Below are 22,765 nucleotides of genomic sequence, written 5' to 3'. Positions count from 1 at the left end.
GTAGTTACTCAGATGGAGGGTGGTTCTAATAGGGCTTCTACTGAAGCCCTACTTGATGTAGGAAGGGGCTTAAAATCTGAACGGCTAATTTCCCCACGTTTTTTGAAATAGACAATTCACAAAAAACCGACTGGGATAGTGTATTTCACAGCTTATGTGATAGTAGGCCTGTTCTGCCATCTGCTTTTATTCATGTGCAAAACTTCAGCAAGAGATGTGTGAGAAGGGTGTTGGCCAAACTGGTATGTACAGGAGCAGAGAGAATGGCTAACTGTCAATGCTATCTCCGCTCCACCTGGCCGACCATGTCTCAAAGAGGAATTACAATCACCAATAACACATGAGGGCACCCATGTGACTCATTCGCACAACAATGATGGTAACCCACACTACATCACAGATAGGCAGATCTACACAGTTGAAACTGCGTAAGCGTCAAATCAGCATGCTTCCCTGCCTTGTACATACATATCAGTTTGGCCACAGCCCTTCTTGCAAAACCTCTCTTGCGAAAGACAAACCTCTATTAAGTCATAGAGCTTGTGAAGAACAAACTTCCAATCGTTCAAGTTCAATCGTGAACAACACTATGGACCTGCGACAGAATGTACTAGTATGATCGGATTTGTCAAGTACTGAGCACAAATAGAACTTGGACCATTGGACTTGTTAAGTTAGATGATAGACCTGGGAGCTTCAGAGCATGGCAATCATCCTTTACTAATGCCATCCGTGGCTTAGATCTTACCGCTAGCAAAGAGCTAGATCTCTTAGTAAGGTGGTTAGGCAAAGAATCGTGTTAGAATAATTTGCTCAATGTATGTTACCAACCCTTATGCTGATTGACGGCTGGTATGGGACAGTCTCCTGGATTGTTACACTGCTCCATAGGTATTAGAGAGCGCTCTATTCCGTAAGTTAGATAGTTTTCCCTGCATAACTAGTAGAGATCACATCAAACTTAGCCCTCTGAGATTTGCTCATAGAGTTGCAGTGTGCTCAAGAAGATGGATACCTTCCTGGTCTAGCTTAGCTGGAAAAAGCTTGTGGCATCAACACAGTTGTGGAGAAATCCCCCCATGGTCTCCAGGAAAAATGCTTACTTACCATCTTCTCTTTCAGCACAAGAGTCCTTTCAGTTATTTGATCCAGAGCTGGATGTAGAAATCTGTCCCAAAGTCACAAGTCTCATCACTCAAACAACACAGAGACAACTTTTCTTCCAATGCTTCCAACATTTCTCCATCTGGGACTCTCTTCTCAGAGCTGTGGCACTTCTTATTCATGTGACTCGATCCTTTAGGTCAGACTCTTCCAGTGACTTTGATGAATGGTGTGATCACTGGTGTGACAAGCCTCACACTTTAGAAATGTCATCATTAAGTCTGTACAGAAAGAGACATATGCTGAGGAGTTCAATACACTTGCAGGGAACAGAAAACCCCCTTGATCCAAGATTCAAGATTCAAGAGGTTTATTCGTCACATACATATACATAATTCCATACATATATGCAGTGAAATGTCAATGCAACGCACCCAGTGATTATGCATAATATGTTCAAGACTGAACACGATAGCTACCTAAAAAATTCTACTTGACTAACTAACTGATTCCTAAAACGTAATGCAGTAAGTAAGTCGAATAATATAGAATAAAATAAAATAAAGAACTCAAAGGTAATGCAGAGTGGGGATACAGAAATAGAAATAAAGGGAATAGATTTATGTATATCGGATAGGTTATTATGTATATACAGATATGTGCATTAAAGTGGCATTTGAATCAAGTGAGGTAGTGTGTGTAGAGATATACAGTACAGTATACAACAGTACGTTGCAGCAATACAGTAACACCGACCAGAAAAGCAATACAGCACAGTATGCAGTAACCCAGAACAGTGATACAGTATGCAGTACAGTATGCTACATACAGTACAGTAAGGTAGTGGAGCCTATGTGTGTGACACAGTGAGGACCCCTGGTGAGGTCAGCGTTGACAGTTCTTATGGCTTGCGGGAAGAAACTCTGTCTCAGTCTCTCTGTCCTCCCTGTGTGACTGCGGAGGCGCTTGCCTGACCGTAGCAGCTGGAACAGTCCGTTGTTGGGGTGATGAGGATACTTCATGATCCTACAGGCTCTGCAACTACACCTCCTGATGTACAAGTCCTGCAGTGAGGGGAGGGTAGTTCCAGTGGTACGTTCAGCTGAAATCACCACCATCTGCAGGGCCTGCCTGTCCTGAGCAGTACAGTTCCAAAACCAGGCAGTGATGTTGCCTGTCAGGATGTTCTCCACAGTAGAAGGACTTGAGGATCCTCACCCAGACCCTGAATTTCTTTAGCTGCCTGAGGTGGTAAAGACGCTGTCGTTAAAAAGCACTGATACTCAAACCTGATGCCAACGTAATATAAGGTAGTTGTGCGGTTGACACTGAAAAAAGAACGAAAGAAAGAAAATGTCGGCTGCAGGTAGATTAAGGTAAACAAAGAAGATTACATTAATTATTCATCTATCACTGTCATTACAGCAGAGCATCAGCTCTGGTTGTTCATAGTGCAGGAGCTTCAATCAAAATGAAAGGTTTAACTCTTTTTTGAGACTCGGTTTTTGACTAGTCACTCAATAAATTGGGTCCTTCGTTTGATTCAGTTGTTTTAATGCAAGGTGAGCAAAGGAGGGGACTTCGGGTGAACAAAGTGGTTTTTTTTTGTATTGATTGCAATTTAGTTTGGAAAGGCAAGTGCCATAAAAATATAATATAAATGTATATTTGTGAATTTAATTTGATGTTTGAACTGAACATTTCCATGTTAATTATGTGATGTGTCCTACTAAGAGTTAGTAGGTAAATGTCAAGTTTCATTATATTGGAACTTAGTGCCAATTTTATGTTCTATTTAATTTTACTGGAACTCGATCAGTTTCATGTTCTATTATTGTTCTATAGTGAATAATGAACAATAATAAACACACTGTCAAAGTCAGCAATCTCCTTATTGTGGTAACTCAAAATTGCAGCGGTAGTCCGTATCTGCAGCTCTTCTATCATGTGAGCGTGATCAGAACACATGATATATTGACATACAGCACATATACCAAATGAGACCAAATAATAAGAATATTTGATTTATAAACTCTAAATGATCAGACGACAATGTGAAAGATATTTATTAGTTAATGATTTATTATGAACATAGAATTGAATGAATCGGCCAAAATCGTAATCGGCAGGTCAGACTTTTAAAAATTGGCCATATAAATTGCAATCAGTGCATCTCTAGTTGGTAAACTTGTTTGGTCCTAATGGTATGAATTTGTATACTGTATCTTGTTAGCCGTAGTAGCTTGCATGATTCAAGATTAAGAATCAAGAGGTTTATTTGTCACATACATATACATACATTCATACATATATGAACTGAAATGTCTGATGTGATTATTCTCATTACGAGATGGCTACGGTGGGAATAACTGATGAAGTAATTTAGCTGCAGTAACTCAAACGCCACAGAGACTCCCTGTTACACTCTTGTGGTGCTCAAAATATTTTCCCAAGGTTGGCAGGTCTGGGTTAGTACCAAAAGTGGCCTAAGGAAGGAAAACTGGTGAACCGGCAAACATGGACTCATTGATATGCATGGGGAGTGAAGTCTAGCTCATCTGGTCCAATCCCACAGAAGAGCTACTGTAGCACAAATAGCTGACTATAATAGAAAGGTGTTAGAACACACAATGTATCGCAGCTTGCTGCGTATGGGGCTGCGTAGCCACAGAGTCTAAGTCTGAGTGTCCATGCTGACCCTTGTCCAAAGCCAAAAGCACTTACAATGGGCATGTGAGCGTCAGAACTGGATCATGGAGCAATGGAAGAAGGTGGCCTGGTCTGACGAATCATGTTTTCTTCTACATCATGTGGATGGTAGGGTTAGTGTCCGAACTGATGGAACATCTCTGGGATGTGCTGGAACAACAAGCCTAATCCATGGGGGCCCCACCTCACAACTTACAGGACTTAAAAGATCTGACGTCTTAGTGCCAGATACTACAGGACACCTTTAGAAGTCTTGTGGAGTCCGTGCCTCCACTGGTCAGAGCTGTTTTGGCGGAATATACAAAATATTTGTTGTTATTAGTGGCTGTTTTAATGTTGTGGCTGATCGGTCTGAAGCCTCTCTGTGTGGGTCTGTTACAGAGCAAAAGCAGGGGGATTCTGGAGGACACGTTGCCTGTCAGGATGCTCTATTGCATGAGTGACGGATAGTGCTGCACTAAAGTCAGATTCTTCGATTTATTCTTTGTTTGTAGGTGCAGTTTTGTAATCAGTAGTTTGTGGTGACTTTGGAAGTGACAGTGGTCTGATGCATAAATGGATACCGCACTATACCACGTATTCTGTCTCAAGATTGAAACTGTTCTGCAGCACTTGGTTTGCACAATATTTCTTTGTGTTACTTTGTCATTTGCACAGTATTTCTTAATTTGGGTGGTTTGGCGGTGGTGGTTTGAGAGGTGCGTGATGCCTCGTTGTATATTAATAATGATGCGTTCCCATCGAAATATCTTGCCTTTCTGGTCAATCTGCTCAATGATTACATGTAATTGAGCCATAATTCTGTCTGTCTGACTACCATCAAGGATAGGCCAGCCAGGGCCCGACATTGGCAGACACTGCCCTCTGAACCACTTTAAAATCAGGGGATTTAACGAAGCGAAACGCTGCTACTCCTCAATCAGATAGCAGTTATTTCTGAATAATTATGGCCTGGTTACATGTCCATCGTTACATTTGTTGACATTATTTAGTGGCGACACCTTGTGACGTTAAATATAAACCACAATGGAAGACTCAAAGAGATGAATGCAGATATCTGTATATATAAAAATCCCCAACGTCACATTCAGCTTGCATCATTTCACGCATCAATACAATATTAATAACATTAAATATGTTGGGCAAAGAGATATAATTATGTTTTGTAGGGCAAATGGTTTTCAAGGTGGTGCTGTGGACATTTTTTTTCCTTTAACTATGCATATAGTATACATACTAGGCATATACAGTAGTGTACATGCATAGATATTCTTTTAGTTGGTAAGAACCTATGTAATTACCCTGAAGGGGATCGAAATTGATCATCCGACTGTCCTTTATTCCTTACATACACTTGATTTTTTTAATTAAATGAATAAAAATAAACTATATTGCTCAATGCTTGGACAGTTTGAACTTTGAATTGACCCTAGCAGTCCTTTTTCTATTTATCCACAGAGCTTGGTGAGGAAGGGAGGGACCTAGAGGGAGAGGGTCCTTATAAAAGACCCAGATAAGAGGTACTAGACAATCAGTACACTTTGAGGGAACTGAAGAACGGAGAGAGCTGAACTTTTGAATCTTTGTTAGCCCATCATGGGTGACACCAAGCTGTGTCTTCTACTGCTGCTGAGCGGCTTCTCCTTAGCTCGTAAGTTCACCCTCCGTATCACTCTTCTCAATAACATGTACCAACACTTTGAATTTTATGAAACCAGAATTGTAATCTTTGCTTGAAAAGTCAGGATGCCATTCAAGCCATCTTTCATTTTCGAATTTGGCTTTAGTTTTCACAATAAACCTAGATTTAATTCTGTCGCTCTGTTACTTCAAACTCCGATAAAAACTTCAGTTAGGGGTAATTCATAAAAAATATATATTATGAGGTGGTTTAAATCAATACAATGGTAAATTATCGTAGATGGATTAAAGAAAAGGCTGATATAATAATTATTATTTTTGTGGGTTGTGACGAATTTTAAAAAGTGCTCGTAGGCTGCATGGCGGATTGAGGCTTAAAATTGAGAATAAATCCTCTATGTACTAATCCTTTATTAGCTGTAAATTCTACTCAAATTAACCATTTTACCCTAAATGCCAGTGTTACAATGTCAGAATTATACACTGGTGTAAGTTAAAAAAAATAAAAAGTACTTAAGGTTAATCAATTCATGCATTAAAACATTAGTTACAAAATAAATAGTTAACGATAAAAAAATAAAAAATTATATATATATATATATATATATATATATATATATATATATATATATATATATATATATCCAAGATAATGACTTAGAAAACTGTATTACTCCCCAAGAGGAAATTCAGGTCAATAATATAATATATAGGGCCAATAATAGCAGTATAAAGCAATCAGAATAATTTATAGAATACATATCCTTTGTTTATCCTCCTATTTAGTTGTGTTTGTTTTCCTCTCTGTCTTCTGATTGCATCATTAGATCACGTGTGAAACAACGTGAAAAACAAAGAACAATTTGTTCTTTGATCGATTTTTAGTCTGATGGAAAAAGATTTAAGTGGAACATTCTGGAATTCTTGCAAATGCTGTTTAATGTCTTGGTCGCTAAAATCTTTCTTTAATTGTCATTTTCTAGAGCTAGGCAAAAACAATGATGACCGGATGTCAACATGTCCCTGTAAGTTTATTTACTCCTAATGTATGTATTTATTCATGTATTTATTTATTTATTCATTTATTCACCCATTCATTTGTGTATTAATTTATTTATTGATTCATTTGTTTTTTTATTCATTATTCTGTTGATGTTTTAGTTATACATTCTATATGTATTTGTTTATTTTTAGTTATGCATTTAGTTACTCTATTCACATGATTTTTACAGCGAAACATCCAATCATTAATGCTAACCCCCCCCCACCCAAAAAAAAACCCCACTTTTATTAACACTTTTATTTCTATCGATTTTTACTATAATCTTTTGATTGCGGTTGTGTTCCAGAACTTTTTTTTATGCTGATGATCAAATCAATTATAATTATTTATTTATTTTATTGTGCTGGAGAATATTATATATTCAGTACTGTATACATAACAATATGTATTGCTTAAATGCTTGCCTTTTTTCATTCTGAACTTTACCTCTAACCTTTAAACAAGGACTAGATGTCATTCAGTTGTTCAGCTCAATAACTCCAAACATTAAACCCGTTTTTTTTTTAGAGAGCAGTGGTCAATGGACCTTTGCTCCACTTAGTTTGTGATTTTGGTAGGATGTTGTTTGCAACGAGTGGGGGCTGTGATTTGAACACTACAGTCCAAAGGTTTGCAGACAACCAATGATGTGGAGGGTTCACTGAGACCTCAGGGTGGGATGACAGGAATAGAATATTTCTCATCATGATCATTATCATAAAGGCCGGTCAATAGCTGGATCGACTTGACCGGCATTTATACATTTGATATGAACTCTTTTATTTGCAGATTTTTTTTTTTACTTGATTTAACTTTTATTTAATGCTCTACAAATAAGGGTTATACAAGGGTTATATTATTATTATTATTATTATTATAAGGGATCCCTATTATCTCTGGGATTTTTTCATTTTTAATCTCCTCAGTATTTTTCCAGCTAAAAGTATCTGGAACATGACAACCACAGTATGCACATGATTGAGGTCCTGTTAAAACCGGGACATTTAAGACGACTTGTCGTTCGAGTTTGATCAATGTACATTTGGTGCAGGAATTAGTGAAAACTGACCTAATTGTACTTGAAGTAGAAGAACGTTGAGACGATTTGATTAGTTTCAGGAGCGTGCCGCTTCGTGACATCATGTACAGATGTGAGGTCCGGTTTCTGTCTCTGGGGTTGTGCTGTGTAGACCGCATAGTGGTTGGTCCGCAAGATGAGCAACCAGGAGATGACAGACCGGGGGAGCCAATGCGGCATTCAATAAACTCGAAAAAGAAATGTATGCTATGTTTCAGAGAACCCGGAAAACTATATTAGGTACAGTACCTAACACGACTAAACTCACCCAGTGTATTGCTGCCTGCAGCTGTTTTTGTTGTTGTTATTATTATTATTATTATTATTATTTTCATACATAAGTACACTGAGGCTGAAATTGAAAACATATTTTATTTTAAAGAGGTTGTAAATATCTGTGCTGCATTTATTATAAAGAAGAAACTGAACTATTAAAAAAGGCATCTTCCGGTTCCTATATGTTCTTTGTCCACCATAAAAAAAGCACACCAGGGAATAACCCTCACTAAATTTTGTTCATTAATCCTGCATGCCAATTTTCTTCTTTTGTTTTTAAGTGTCGAACAGATTCAAGGCCCATAAAAAATATGTCTACCAGTACGCCACTGAGAGCAGGAATGGAGTGGTGGGCGCCGCGAACCTCAGGAACGGCCCCAAGGTTACTTGCCAGGTATGTGACTTTGTTTAGCTGGACCAGCTAAATGAATGTAAATTAAATGTAAATCTCTCATGTTTTGATGCCCAACAAACCTCCCAGCCCTCAAGCCATTTTTACACTGAATCCGAAAATGGATCCAGACAATCGATAGCTTGTCATACACGGCAACTATCCAATAGAAATGTTGGCGCAAAAGTTGGATATTTTCAACTACAGAATCAGAAATCTCTGCACCGCAGAGGGGCGGAGCTTTCTGTGGGGTTTCCAGTTCTCCATATAAATTAATGAAACTTCCCGTCATTTGTCGGATTTAGTGAAAAGTCAGCTTCACCCCGTTGCGTTAGCCCTACCACAACCAACAGACAGACAAATTAATACACAGATGAATAGGCAGAAACCCACATGATAAGACCAGATGTAATAGTTAGCCTATACGACTATAGTATGTTTAGCTGGAACCCTGGAGATTTACAGTATGTTATTACTGTGGGAAAGACAACAGCATATAATGCATGCATTGGTCCCATGCATGTGTCCGGCCCTCACGCTGTCATTGGTTGCTCTTGCAGGTAGAGATCGAAGTCCCGCAAACTTGCAGCTTCATCGTGCACACCAGGGACTGTGCTCTCAGCGAGGTCTCTTATATGGATCCGCAAGGCCGGCCCGTCTACACGCCTGCCACCGGCTCTGATGCCTTCGCAGTAGCCATGGAGAAGTGAGTAAAGTAGTCAGAAAGCTCCAAGGCCAAAGTATCCAAAGCTCCCGTCCTTGTTTTTTCCCTTAAAAGAGGGGCAAAAACCGACTGAGCCTCTTGCTCCATTTTTCCAGGAACCCTCTGAAGTTCACCGTGGAGCAGGTCACTAATGTGCAGTTGTACCCAGAGCAGAACGAGCCAGTCAACATCCTCAATGTCAAGAGAGGAATCGTCTCCGCTCTCATGGTGCCAGTCATGGAGGAGGAACAGAACAGCCTCATGGTAATAATGTTATAGGTCATCTTCAGATGATTCTGTATAAGATATGTACAGTCTCTAGAGCTGCCTGTTTTTTAGTGTTAATATTCACAACCTTACCTTTCTTCTCAGAGCACAGTGCATGGCGTGTGCGTAACGGATCACAGAGTCAACGTGTGGAACGACATTGCTACTGATGTTTCCCTGTACAGAGACCTGTCCCAGTGCGATGAGTTCTACGGCAGGCCACTTGCCAACAGCCCCCTGGCCCTGATCCAAAAGATGGTAAGAAACGTTCCATAATAAGTCCCTCCTAATTTTCAAACAGACATTTTGGCTAAAGGTATATTCACAATGGACAAGTTGTGTTTTCCTCAAAACTCAATCCATATGTATCTCCAATGATTGTTGACTCAATACACCAAAGCTTACAAAAATAATGTTGTATTTCTGCAGCATAAGCCCATGTCCAAGCTCATCAAAAGCACACAGGAATGTAACTATCAGTTTGACAACAAGAAGAAGCACGTGACAACAGCTGAGTGCACAGAAACCCACGTGTACCTGCCCTTCTCTAACAAGTAAGTCACCCACTCTGTCAGTGTCAGTGTCAGTATCCTGGGGTTGATAAAAATCCAGTCCAGATCAGTCTTCCATCTAACAGGTTAAACTTCAGCTTGTTGGTGCCTCTACAAGGTTTCCCCCAGTGTATTGCAACCCCGGGCCGTCGGCTTAATGTATTTTTTAAAATGTATTATTAAGGTTGTTTTATTTAATCAAAATATCAACATTGACTGCCACATATTGATTTTAATTTTTTTTGTTCTATATAAAATGGGTAAAATCTTTTTTCATTGTAGCGCACAGTGCATGGATTCTCTCGCTCTCTCTCGTTCACTCGCTCCCAGACCCGTCTATAGGATCTGTATCTACTGGACCAGAGGTTGAGACCTTGAAATCCTCTGTATGACGCGTTGCTGATTTCCACAACTCTTTTGGTCGAGAGCCAAACAGCAGCGGCACTCGTCAATGTCACATTATGTTCGATTAGCCAATCAGATAAAAGAGGCGGGCTGTAAAATTGTTAACATCCGGTTCATACAAACCGTCAGTTATTTATTGATGTGAAAATGTGAAAAGTATATGAAAAGTAATGGACAGATGGGGTTAGTTCATAAAAGATCTCTAAAAAAGCCCCAATGTAATTTTTTTTTTGACAAAAATAAGAGTAATAAAAAAATAGCGATCGATCTATTCATCTGTCATTCCAATCATGCATTAAGGCCCTAGAAAATTATATGATATCGTTGATCAAAAATGCAAGTAAGTTTGGGATTGTGTGTCCTCTGTGGGAGCGATCTGGGCACAATTTGTGGCCCTGTCTCCCTCATTGGAGAGGTAGCAATCGCATGTCCCATTCCTCTAAATAAAAACAATAAAATCATTGTGTTTTTATTTAAGATGTATTTTCTCAATGTCCTTATTTTAAAAAACAAAGCACCTCGCAGGACGGGGACACTCTTAACCACTCCCACCCGTGCTTGCCACTGGGCTTTTTCTGGGGGAAACCATCTACTAACAAAATGTAGTAACACCTCCAAGCCTCATGACAGTGAAGGCTACTTAAATAAACACTTTATCTGCCAACAGAATGCGCACTGCAGGTTACGTTCAGTCTTACCGTGATTCCAATAATACTTAAGGCTTAAGCTTTTCGAACTTGCCCTCCAGGAACAACGGGATGTCGTCAGTAGTCACACAGAGTTTGATGTTGCAAGATTCTGTGAAGATCAACAACCGATACTTGGGTGAGTACTCCACTGTGGAGTTTCGAAAAAAATTTAGACATGGGTGCTGGGCTGACTTAAGTCCCATGAAATGTTGTTTTAGCGACAAACAGATCGCAAAAGCCTTTAGCCAATGATTAGTTGAGCTGAGAAAAGTACTTGAATTGAATTCAGTAGTACTTGAGACACTTGCTGTGATAGAGATGACACCAGGAAATTTGAGGCTTGGCCTCAGAAGTAGTGCGATAACATTACAGAAACCACCATACGCTTAATGAGTGGACTAATCTGTACATCTGTAACAACAGAACATTTTGGCTGTCTTAACAAAAGAACATTACAATTTAATGAATTGTTGTTCAAAGCTCAGTTCAAAGAATAGTTTGTTAGTGTTGACAGTTAATTAGGGGTCCCTCCAATGTGGGTTTTGCTGCTGCTCCATCTAGCGGATACAAGTACTGCACAGTCTTTTAATAATTTGTCATGCCTACAACTGTGCGGTACAGAAGTGATGCCCGGACTCGGCCGACCCCTCTCCTTGGAAGAGCCTGAAGACAAAGCTCCTGTTCAGACCAAGGACGCTGTCCTGGACACCCTGCGAGAGCTGGAAGCTCTGGCCGGTACAGGCCAGGGCCAGAGGAGAGCGGGCCTCTTCCACAGGCTGGTGTCCGGCCTGCGGGGCCTGCGCAATGAGACCCTGAGCCCGACGGTAGTCGAGATGATGAAGGTGTCAGCCGTGCTCACCTGGCAGGCACTTTTCCAGTGCGGCACGGCAGAGTGCACCAGCTCCATCCTGCAGGGCATCTGGGCCATCAAAGGGGTGTCACTGGAGGTCGACGCCCTCGTCTATGGGCTGAGTCTCCAGGGCAACCCTGACAACCACCGCCTCCGAGACATGCTCAGCATGGCCCAGTACAAGCAGAGTAAGGCCATCATGTATGCGCTCGCTAACACTGTCAGAGAGTAAGTAAAAACGTACATTATTTTCCCCTTTAAATAAATTCACTCAGCATTTAATAAAAATAAATTAAAGATTCATAAAAATACTGCAATTGAGTTTTAAAACCACAAAATAGAGTTGACCATTAGGAGCTTCATTAAGTTAGCATCAATTTTATAACCCAAAGTATTGTATTCAGGACAGTAGCGTGTGCTCATATTTTCCAGCTTCTTTAGAGCCAATGAAAGACAAGTTACCCCAGAAATCACAGAAGTGTCAGAGTTCATGCAGAACCTGTTGCAAGACTGCTCAAAGGACCCTGAAGTGTCCTTCCTAGCACTACGGGTATGTCTTGAATATTCATAACATTGAAAGGACTTTAGAAAAGCATTGTTAGATTGCCCTTGTTGGTAAATACTGATTCATAGATCATTGTCATCTAGTGGTAATACAGAACCAGGATTATCACAAACACAATATCCTGTAAACGGAATTTGCATGCTTAGAGTATGCTTGATCATACTTTAAGCATACATTTCAAACCATTTGGAGGAATAATATCTAAATCGGTTGATACATTTCTGCATTTGCAATGTCCAATTTGCAGTGCAGTGTAATTCATTCTGAATCTCAACTTTAGGTTGTTGGTGTGATGGGCCGCGTCATGCAACCCACACTCATTTCCTCCATCCTTCGCTGTGTCAAGAGTGCTGATGTTCCTATGTCAAACCAGAAGGCGGCCATTCAGTCCCTCAGGTTGATGAACATTGATGACGAGGTACAATAGCTCATACTCATGTGATTTGTTTTAGTAATAGTAGTAGGAATAATAATAACTGGGATTTATATAGCGCCTTTCACAAACCCAAGGAAAATTTACAATGGAAAAACAAGAAACAAAACAAGACAGGGTAGATAAATCAAAATAAATTACAAACAGAAGAAGGAAACCAAAAATGGTCAGGGGCAGTAGGCGTCATTGAACAGGTAGGTTTTGAGGAGGTTTTTGAAGGTGGCCAGGGATGGAGAATTTTGAATGTCAGTGGGGAGAGAGTTCCAGAGGGTGGGGGCTGCCACACTGAAGGCTCTGTACCCAAATGTTTGTAGCCTCAGGCGGGGAGTGGAGAGCAGTAGGAGAACCGTAGCTTCTGGGATGGGGTGTAGGGGTGGAGGAGGTCTGTTAGATACTGTGGGGCAAGGGCGTGGAGGGATTTGTAGGTTAATAGTAGGGTTTTTTAGGAAAAATGGTATTTGACAGGGAGCCAGTGGAGATGGATAGGGGTGGGGGTAATGTGCTGCCAGGGCTTGGTGCGGGTGAGAACTCTAGCAGCAGAGTTTTGAACGTACTGGAGCCTGTCCAGGACTTTACTTGGAACCCCGGACAGGAGTACTGCAATGGAGTCCTGTCTGGGAGGTGATGAAAGCGTAGATTAGTGTTTCTGCCACAGACTCAGACAGTGATTGGCAGAGTCTGGAGATGTTCTTGAGGTGGAAGAAGGCAGATTTGGTTATGGATTTGATGTGTGAGTGAAATGAAAGGGTTGAATTGAAGATGACGCCTAGGTTGCGTACTTCGGGTGATGGGAAAATAAAGCAGCCATCAACAACCAGGAGCAGATCTCCAACCTTCCTGAGCAGTGCCTTGGAGTGCCACAACCATGAGTTTGGTTTTGTTATTGTTGAATTTGAGCAGGTTTGATGACATCCAGACTTTGATGTTGTGGAGGCAGTTGAGTAGAGGCTGAGGGGGGAGCTGGGTGGATGGTTTTGTGCTGAGGTATAACTGGGTGTCATCGGCGTAGGTGTGGAAGCATAGACCGTGGTGGCGTATGATCTGATCAAGGGGGAGCATGTAGATAGTGAAAAGGAGGGGCCCAAGCACGGAGCCCTGAGGCATGCCTTGGTCAACTGGGCCAGGGGAGGAGCAGGAATCTCTGATAGAGACAAACTGCTTCCTGTTGGTGAGATAGGATTGGAACCAGGAGAGTGCTGTACTGGAGAGGCCAAGGTAGCCCGATAGACGGTTGAGGAGGATAGTGTGGGAGACTTTGTCAAAGGCAGCTGAGAGGTCGAGGGGGATAAGGATACTGATGTAGCCTGCGTCAGCAGCAATGAGGAGGTCGTTAGTTATTTTAATGAGGGCCGTCTCCATGCTGTGGTAAGTTCTGAATGCAGATTTAAGTGGTTTGTGAAGCTCATGGTTGGACATGTGCTGTTGGAGTTGGGTGGCAACTTCTTGTTCCAGGATTTTGCTTAGGAACGAAACGTTGGAGATCGGGCGGTAGTTGTTAGGGTTGTCCAGGTCGAGACCAGGCTTCTTTATGATCGGTGTGACTGAGGCCATATTGAAGCTGGTGGGAACTGGCGGGATTTCAGGGAGGCGTTAGATATGGCCACCATGATAGGGAAGAGGGTGGGTAGGCATACCTTGACCAGGGCTGTGGGCATGGGGTCCAGAGAGCAGGTGGAGGCCTAGGCCTTGGTGACAGGTAATAGTAATTTGCGGCACATCCACAGGGGAGGAGGAGGATAGACAGCACTGGGGTGGGCAGGCAGCTGGGGGTGCAACACCCTGTGGTTTGGGTGTGTGTGGGAGGGCAGGCGATTGGAGATGCTGGGAGATGGTGTCCACTTTCACCTGGAAAAACTCCTGGAACATGGAGCAGTGGTCAGAGGGGTTGGGGGATTGAGGGGGATCAGGGGGGCGGAGCTGCGGGTTAATGGTTGAGAACAGCATTCTGTTTGTGGTTTTGCTGATTGCCAATGAGAGTGGAGTAATATTGGGTCTTGGTTCTGGAGAGAGCGTCTTTGTAGGAACTCACATGCTGTTTGAAGGCCTCAAGGTGGACAGTGAGGCCAGATCTTCTGTAGAGCCTCTCCAGCTGACGGCCGCTGGCCTTCATGGTGCGGAGTTCAGAGATGTACCAGGGGCTGAGCGAGTGAAGGAGACAGTCCGGGTTTTTAGGGGGGCCGGAGCACTGAGCTGACCTTGAACGTGCTCTGTAATGTTAAAACAGTCCAACAGTGACAGATGAGGACAACCTGGAGATGTGCATTGAGAGAGAATGCAATACATTCAAAAGAGGTGGTGTTTGGCACAGAGAGTTTTTTGACCAGGATGTCTCCTCGGTGTATTACAGGCAGCCCACCACCACAACCTATGGAGCAAGGCTTCTGTATGTACACATATCCGGGGGGGTGGCTTGGTTGAGTGTAATAAAGTCCTGTTGATCTTGCCAAGTTTCTGTTAAACAGAGAAAGTCAATTTTCCGTTCCGTGATGATGTCGGAAATGTGTAGTGATTTATTGCTGAGAGATCGTGCATTCTGTAGCATGAATGTTGCAGTTTTTCACTATGGAAGGCGAGGCAGGCAAGTTGGGAGGAATGAGTCTGTCAACACAAATCAGGGGCTGCAGTACAGAGTGCACACGGGATTTGTTGTGATGACGTTGCGGATTCGACATTATGGATGGAATATTGCAATCCGAATAAACAGACTTACAGCGAGCAGCCCTGTGGACATAGCGAGGGTGGCGCAGGCATCCGATGTATTTAATGCCGACGAGTAGATGAGTATTTACTTTTTCAAGTTTTCAACATTTTGTTTAGTCAAATGCTTATCAGTCATGTTAGCAATGAAAGGCTTAAAGGATAGGTTCACTTTTTCAACCCAGACCTAATTTAAATGCTGCTACCCATTAATTATATAACAATTCAATGCTTAACTATTGAGACTACACTACTACACATCTAGTCCAATGGGGCAAATGTTGAAGCCTTAAAAATATGTTAAATGTCATTTTCACTGTTTTTAATGCCGGAAAATGAAATTCTAAGTACGTATTCTAAGTTGATGTATTTCCCCAAGCGCCATTCTAGTCTTCAGCGCATTAAAAAAAACCAATGAGGCAACCGTGCCAAAATAAAATGTAATGACGTTTCAGGCACCACATAATGGAATGCAAAAAAAAATACACGTCTATTGCATTTCTAGGTGGATTTAATATAATTCCGACACAAATCCAGAAATCCTTTTTAGACATTTTTAGTTTTTTCTCTTTATCTGTTGTTTTTTCTCCAAATATGTGTATAGATTTATTCTTCTTCTTCCATGGCCCAGTCATAAGAAAGTGGGCAGGAACTAAACTCCCATTAGGGAAAGGAAGAAGGCGTCCGAAATCCTTGTTGCAGAGACAAACACAAACTTGTAGGTTCGTGTAATTGATTTAATCCTGAGCAAAGACAGGCCAACGGACTGGAATTGTTTTCGCTCATCCACAGGTCAAGGATGTCCTCCTGGAAGTGTACAATGACGTGGGCGCCCCTTTGGAGAAGCGCGTGGCTGCCTACCTCATTCTGATGAAGCGCCCAGACCAGACGCTGATAGCAGAGCTGCTCAACTCTTTGGAGGACCAAGGAGACCCTCAGCTCAAGGACTTTGTGGCATCACACCTTCACAATATCCGCTACTCCAACGACCCCGAGATGAAGAGGTGAGAAATTTATGTTATGAATGTGCGGTCCATAACATCCAAATTGAACACTGCTACATACTCCATATACTATCGTCCAGCATACTTTAGTATGAGAGTAAAAAGAATGACTGTTTCTTGGACCTATCACAGTCAAGTCAAGTCATTTTTGTCCCCCTCAAAAATAATTGTTGATGTTTTAGACCACACTGCAATGCGCATTTATGGTGAAGTAAAGAATGTTACAGCCTAGAATTTTTACTCTGGTGTACTGTGTACTGCTCAGCACTCAGAGTGGGGAACGTGTGTGTGACTATTAGCAAAAATCACAGTTAATCCTATTTAACTACACAGCACACACATACTATACCTTACCAAATTTGTTTGCAAGTGTAAAATGGACTGGTTGATACAGCACATTTTTCAAGAAATGTATTGCATGCTTTCAAAAACACACCACCCTACACACTCCATCAACTCAAAACCATTGTAATGCTACTTGACCAAAATTTTTATTTGTAATTTCAGCCAATCTATAATTAAAGAGATGTTGTATAATGTGGATGCATTTTGTGCCACACATCTGGCCATGTTTCCTTTTTTATACATTTATTAGTGAAACCAAAACTTTCCTCTCTCTCGTTTATATTGTGATATGTCCGAATGCATCATATCATCATGCACATCATACACAGTATCAACACAAAAAAAAACCCAACTACTGTCTGTAGTCTGTAGCCTTGTCCGCCATCTTGGGTGTGCTGTAAAACTCTGCTGCGTTATTGCATCATGTCCTACCTCCTGTACGCACTACCCAGACTCCACCCATCGTCCTAACCAAACAGCATTTCCAGGTGGTGTAAATGTGTCTGACAGACAATCTCCATTTTTTTGCTACAAGTGTGAAAGGGTTACGCTGGACAATTTACTGATAATCAGGATATTATCTGGAGTGCATGTGTGAAAGCAGCTCAAGGGAGCTTAGAGTCTAAGCTTCTGGAAGAACCATTTTTTCTTGCCTGTCTTGTTCCTCTCCTCAAACTTAACCTTGGGCTCCCGCCTGGCTTTGCGCTTCAGGGCCGTGTCCCTGAAGACGTCCTTGTTGACGTTTTTTTTTTCCAGAATATCAGGTGGGCATAAGGTGATTGTAGTTGTACACCTTGACAAACGCCTAGACCTCTCTGCAATCTTCTTGCCCATGGTTGTGGTCACCTTACCAGGGTAGCGGTCGATGCCAGTAGTTCCATCATCAATGTTCTTGGCGATGACTGCCTTACACTGCCTAACACATAGAATCCAGCAAGGACCATCACCACCTGCCCAGGTTTTATGAACTTGCCCATATTAGTGCGGTTCTGGCCATGTTTCCAAACAGTTGCATTTTATAAACTAAGCATTAAATTTCTTGAAAAATATTAATTGTATATAAACTTAATACAACAATTTGGCACATGAGTTCAATGTTTGATTGTTGTCAGAACAAATGTTCTCCAACATCTATTTTGTTTACTGTTTGAAAATGCACAATATGTGATAAGTCATTGACTTTTTGGGCTTGGAACAAAACATTTCACCTTAACCTTTGTAGAAGGGCAATATACTTCATATTAAAATGTATCGCGGCAGTTTCACCCCATGCCAGGGACCTCCGCCACAGAGACAGACAACAGGAGGTTGTGAACACCAGTTTATTGTAGAGATAAGGCTAGGCGGCATTAGCAAGGAACAGCTGGAACATGTCACGCCAGGTCTCCTATCCTGAGTGTGTGTGGGGATGGGGTTTTTAAACCTGTTGCTCGTTAGCCCAACCAACGAGTGTCAGGTGTGGCTGCTCAAGCCATCCCATCCACCGTATTTATTATTATTTATTTATATTGAGCAAAAATTTCAGAAGCTTTCCTAAAATGAATTTAAGAAAATAAGGAAATTTAAATATATCAACATAACAATAACAATATAACAATATAACAATCTATGGGCCTTACAGGTGTCAGGTGTAATTAAAACATGCTTTTAAAAAACAGTTTGAGAGACAAACAACAATTTGAGAGAAGGTAGAGTTATAATGCGTACAACAATGATGGTGTGGGGGGAGAGAAAATATGATTAAATGTATCCCAATAATTTCACATGGTGGAAGGAGGTGGAAGGAGGTCGGTTGACCTTGCTGCTCCGGGGAATTCAGGTCCTCTGGGAGGAAACCTGTTAATTTATTTTTTATTTTTTGGACTTTTGTTTGTATGAGGTATGGGAACCCTGTTTCAGAGTCCAGTGTTTTATTTATTTAAGGAATCCTGGGTCAGAGTCTGTATTTTCAGGTATAGCAACCCTGCATCAGTCTGTTTTGAACATTTTGCTTTTTTCGTTTTTGTTCTCTGCTTGGTGTGGGGGGGCAGTAGGCTTTGGCCAGGAATTCTTCCTGGCCTCAGTTTGGTGTTGGGGGTATGGGGTGGCTTAAGTAACCACACCTGATGCGTGTTGGTTGGGCTAACTAGCATTAGGTTTAAAAACCCTGTCCACACACTCAGTCAGGATGGGAGCCCTATGTCATGACATGTTCCATCTGCTCCTGGCTAATTCCACCTAGCCTCATCTCTACAATAAACTGTTGTTTAGTGTCTCTGTGCCAGAGGTCCCTGGAAACGCCACTTGGGTGGCGAATCTGCCACAGTGTGTCTGTGTGAAAAGTATGTCTATTTATTTCTCCTGTCATTTCTGAAGGATCAGAGAATATGTTAATATGGCCTGGCCAGACAGGATGTCCCCCGGACCAGATTCCATTGGTGCATCCCGTAACTACAAGTTCGAAACTGGCCTAGGCTCGATGAAAGGCAACCTAATCTTTGATTCTGCCAATACCCTGCCAAAGGAGGTGATGTTGGAGACCACACTTAGAGTGTTTGACTCCAGTTATGATGTATTTGAGGTACGTCTTTATCTTAGATCTGCTGATGTGAAATTAGTTATGTTTTTTTTTGTTTAAAAGATCGTAATCTCTTCCTTTGCAAGGTCGGTGTTGAGGGAGATGGATTTCAGCCAACCTTGGATGCTCTGTTTGGAGAAAAAGGCTTCTTCCCTGATTCCATCTCCAGGGCTTTGTACTTAGCAGATGACAACGCCCCCGAGGTGCTCCGTCAGGTTTTGGAGAGAATTGCCCCCAACAGAGGCAAAAGGAGAAGACAGGTCACATGCTGTTTTAGAATTTTGTCACACATTGTGCCTTAAAGTCCAAGAAACTGCATTATTGTTAAATTATATATTTTTCATATAGTTATGTTGGTCAAAATTTGCATTAACAAAAATAGGAAATGTATTACCTTTCTGCAATAATAGCTGTGCTTATATTGGCGTCTTCAAGTAAGTGTATTTTGGTACCGACTGATGCTTTTGGGTACTAATGACCTTATTGGTCATGTTTACCATTCAGATGATTTCACATCCACAAATCTCATGACCGGTGCTTTTAGATGATGAGAGGTTTAGTGGGATTGAGAGTTCACTACGTAAGTGGCAGAAATCTAGGCTTGAGGGGTAATAACCTGTATCTGTTGCCTCGGAGGAAGGACCTAGCATAAGCGATTAGCATCAACTTAGTTGACTGTCTCCTGGCAATGCCTACTTTCATCTGCCACTCAAACTAAGTGATGCCAAACGGAGACCCCCCTAGAACTAATTTTCTCCTAGTTAGGCCTTTTTGAAATATAAGTAGTAAAATGTCATTGAGATTCACTTGGACTTGAACACATATATATATATATCACATCTTTAGTCTGACATGATCGTCCTGACTCAAATGCAACTCTTCATTGTTCAGGTCCAACAGGACCTCCTGATGGACATCAAAGATGCTGTTAACAGGCTCATTGAGGACGTGCGCTCCTCACCGGCCCCAGAGGCAACAGCCTATCTTAGGCTCTTAGGAAGGGAGATCGGCTACATCAAGACCAGCGAACTGAGGCAGATGGCAGAAAGTCTGTTCATGTACTATCACATTTTTTTCAGGATTCTGCCAGCAGAGGTGAAATCTTTGTTTTCCAGAAACTGTTCTAAGAAAATGTTTTTAATGTCAATTAACGCCCATTTAACTTCTCTTCTCATAACTTCAACATTTTCCCTTCACTCAACAGGCATTTATTAAGCTGACCTCTAGTAATGAAAATGACTTCTTTGCACACTACATCTTCTTGGAGAATGCCTTCACTTTGCCCACGGCTTCTGGCCTACCTCTTAAATTCTCGCTTTCTGGGATAATCGCCCCTGGTGCCAGAGGTGGAATTAAGTTTACTCCTGCCTTGGTAAGTTAAAGGAAATCTTACATTTTTTTGTGGTTTTGGACAATTCAAATGATATAGTGAGAAACCTACCTTAAAATTATGTCATGATTTGTTTACACATATTTTTGTAAATTTAATTAGGCATCATTGCTTTGACAAATAAAAAATAGGGCAACAATATGTAATTGAAATCACTCAAGATGTTTAGGTGAGTTGTACTTTTTATTAACATATTTAAAAATGTCACGACTTAATCCAATTAAATAACTTAATTACAATAACATTCACCGTTTTAAGAATGCAATGTCATACGGACTGTTTTCCAAGGCGTTTACAATTATTTCTATGTGAAGCAATTGAACAAATAATTAATTAATAATTAATTAAAAAAATGTGTGTGTACAGCCATCTTATTTCATGTGTGACGATAGCTTGACGTTGGAAGGTTCCTGAAAACGGTCACTGTGCTCTAGAAAAGCTTTAGGTGCATCTTTGTTGTAAGTAATGTTCAGTCATAATGTCCGGTCAGCTGCTCATTATCACAAAGAAATCCCCTGACAGGGTTATCAGAACTGCTAAGCAGAGGGGTCTTGCATCACCCTGAAGGAGGTTATTTTGGAATAATGTCTGGTTATACATGATCCTGCTTATTACACAGAAACTTACCAAATAAATTAATACATTGACACAGTAATGTGAGGGACATGAAATCAGACAAAGAAGTCATTATCAACAGATCGGTCATTATTCAGACCACAGTATGGAGTATTAGTTATCATTGACTATTCCACAGAGCCGTGTAATAATAGTTAATAATGTCTACGCTGAAATCCCAGTAAGCATTTCCCTATAAAGAAAAATGAATGCCATTGTGTATGTTAATTCTCTTACCCTAACGTACGTCTTTACAGAAGCAGTTGTCTTTCATGCCCTCGGCCAGTGTGGAATTCATTACTCAGATGGGGGTGCACTTTCCAGACTTTGTAGCGGCTGGATTGGAGATGCACACAAACATGTACCATGAGACTTCCCTCAATGCTAAAGTCAAGATCACCCGAAACCAGGTCAAACTGTTCATCCCCGCCCCAAAGGCCAACACTCAGCTATTCAGTCTCAGGTGAGTGGCTCATCATCAGCAAGACATCAAACCTGTTCCAGGAAGCCATACAAGATTCTGCACATTTTTAAAAGGTTAATTTGATGTAAAAGTTCCTTCCACTCCATAATTCGTGGCATATTTCCCTTTACACATCTCGTTTTGAAATGCAGCAACAGGATACTATCAGTCTCCTCCAGTCAGACGATGATTGTCCCCCCCATGGTGGAAGACAGGACTGACTCCACCGACTGCCAGCCCATTTTCGCTGGTCTGAAATACTGCACTGTTCTGCGTTACTCCAATGCCAGCTCCACAGACCAGGCTCCTTATTATCCTCTGACAGGAGAGACCAGGTAAGGCCTTTTGAAACTCGTTGATGTAATTCATGAGGTAAAACATTTCAAGTTTTCCCCATTTGCAGAGTCCAAATTGGGATGTGAACTTTAAAGCCATTATTTCCCATAATTTAGACTGTTCATAGCAAAACCAAAAACAATACCACTCTGCTGCAGTTTGTTACTGTGCTTGAATGCGGTGCAATGGGGTACATATTAAGTATTAAGCTTTAAAAAACATGTTGAATCTCCTTTTCATCTTATTAAGTTATACCAAAGAACAAAATGGGTTCAAACTGTGCATTTTCATCAGGAGTCACCTCCGCAAAATAGATTGTTTGGCTATATCTGTTCTCAAGACAAGAGACTAGAAACCGGAAGTTCTGCTGCTTCCTACTGGCAACCTACTGTAGCCAACATTACACACTAGATGTGCAACTATTCAAAACATGATAAAAAAAACCCAAAACAATTGGATTACATGTTAGCACAGTGGGAAGCTGCAGCAGAGCGGTAAGTTTCTCAATATAAAAGCCTTCAGTGATCAGTTTGCTTTGAAAAATTATAAATGATGAGAACCATTTAAATCAAGCCTTCATTGAAAAATAATTGCCCTTTACTATTATCCTCTCTGAATTTTCCTATCACGATGAGTAAAATGTTAATGAATCTT

The 22,765-nt window shown here is 41.2% G+C and overlaps 1 protein-coding gene across 1 annotated transcript in view; it reads left to right on the top strand.

The window, feature by feature from the left end:
• Window positions 1–5,409: 5,409 nt before the first annotated feature.
• Window positions 5,410–22,765, top strand: part of apoba (apolipoprotein Ba) — a gene marked incomplete at both ends in the record, with an annotated part of 31,768 nt that continues 14,412 nt past the window's right edge. The window contains 18 exons of the mRNA XM_080012083.1: window positions 5,410–5,464; window positions 8,132–8,244; window positions 8,802–8,947; window positions 9,061–9,208; window positions 9,317–9,469; window positions 9,641–9,765; window positions 10,916–10,992; window positions 11,478–11,934; window positions 12,139–12,256; window positions 12,552–12,689; window positions 14,680–14,862; window positions 16,194–16,405; window positions 19,106–19,310; window positions 19,394–19,567; window positions 20,199–20,402; window positions 20,512–20,679; window positions 21,570–21,775; window positions 21,928–22,110. Of these exons, the coding sequence (XP_079868209.1) occupies window positions 5,410–5,464; window positions 8,132–8,244; window positions 8,802–8,947; window positions 9,061–9,208; window positions 9,317–9,469; window positions 9,641–9,765; window positions 10,916–10,992; window positions 11,478–11,934; window positions 12,139–12,256; window positions 12,552–12,689; window positions 14,680–14,862; window positions 16,194–16,405; window positions 19,106–19,310; window positions 19,394–19,567; window positions 20,199–20,402; window positions 20,512–20,679; window positions 21,570–21,775; window positions 21,928–22,110 (3,065 nt within the window). The remainder of the gene's footprint in view (window positions 5,465–8,131; window positions 8,245–8,801; window positions 8,948–9,060; window positions 9,209–9,316; window positions 9,470–9,640; window positions 9,766–10,915; window positions 10,993–11,477; window positions 11,935–12,138; window positions 12,257–12,551; window positions 12,690–14,679; window positions 14,863–16,193; window positions 16,406–19,105; window positions 19,311–19,393; window positions 19,568–20,198; window positions 20,403–20,511; window positions 20,680–21,569; window positions 21,776–21,927; window positions 22,111–22,765) is intronic.

The sequence above is a fragment of the Zeus faber genome (genome assembly GCF_960531495.2).
Source record: "Zeus faber genome assembly, chromosome: 13".
In the NCBI taxonomy this organism is placed as follows: domain Eukaryota; kingdom Metazoa; phylum Chordata; class Actinopteri; order Zeiformes; family Zeidae; genus Zeus; species Zeus faber.
This window is presented reverse-complemented; position numbering and strand designations above follow the sequence as displayed.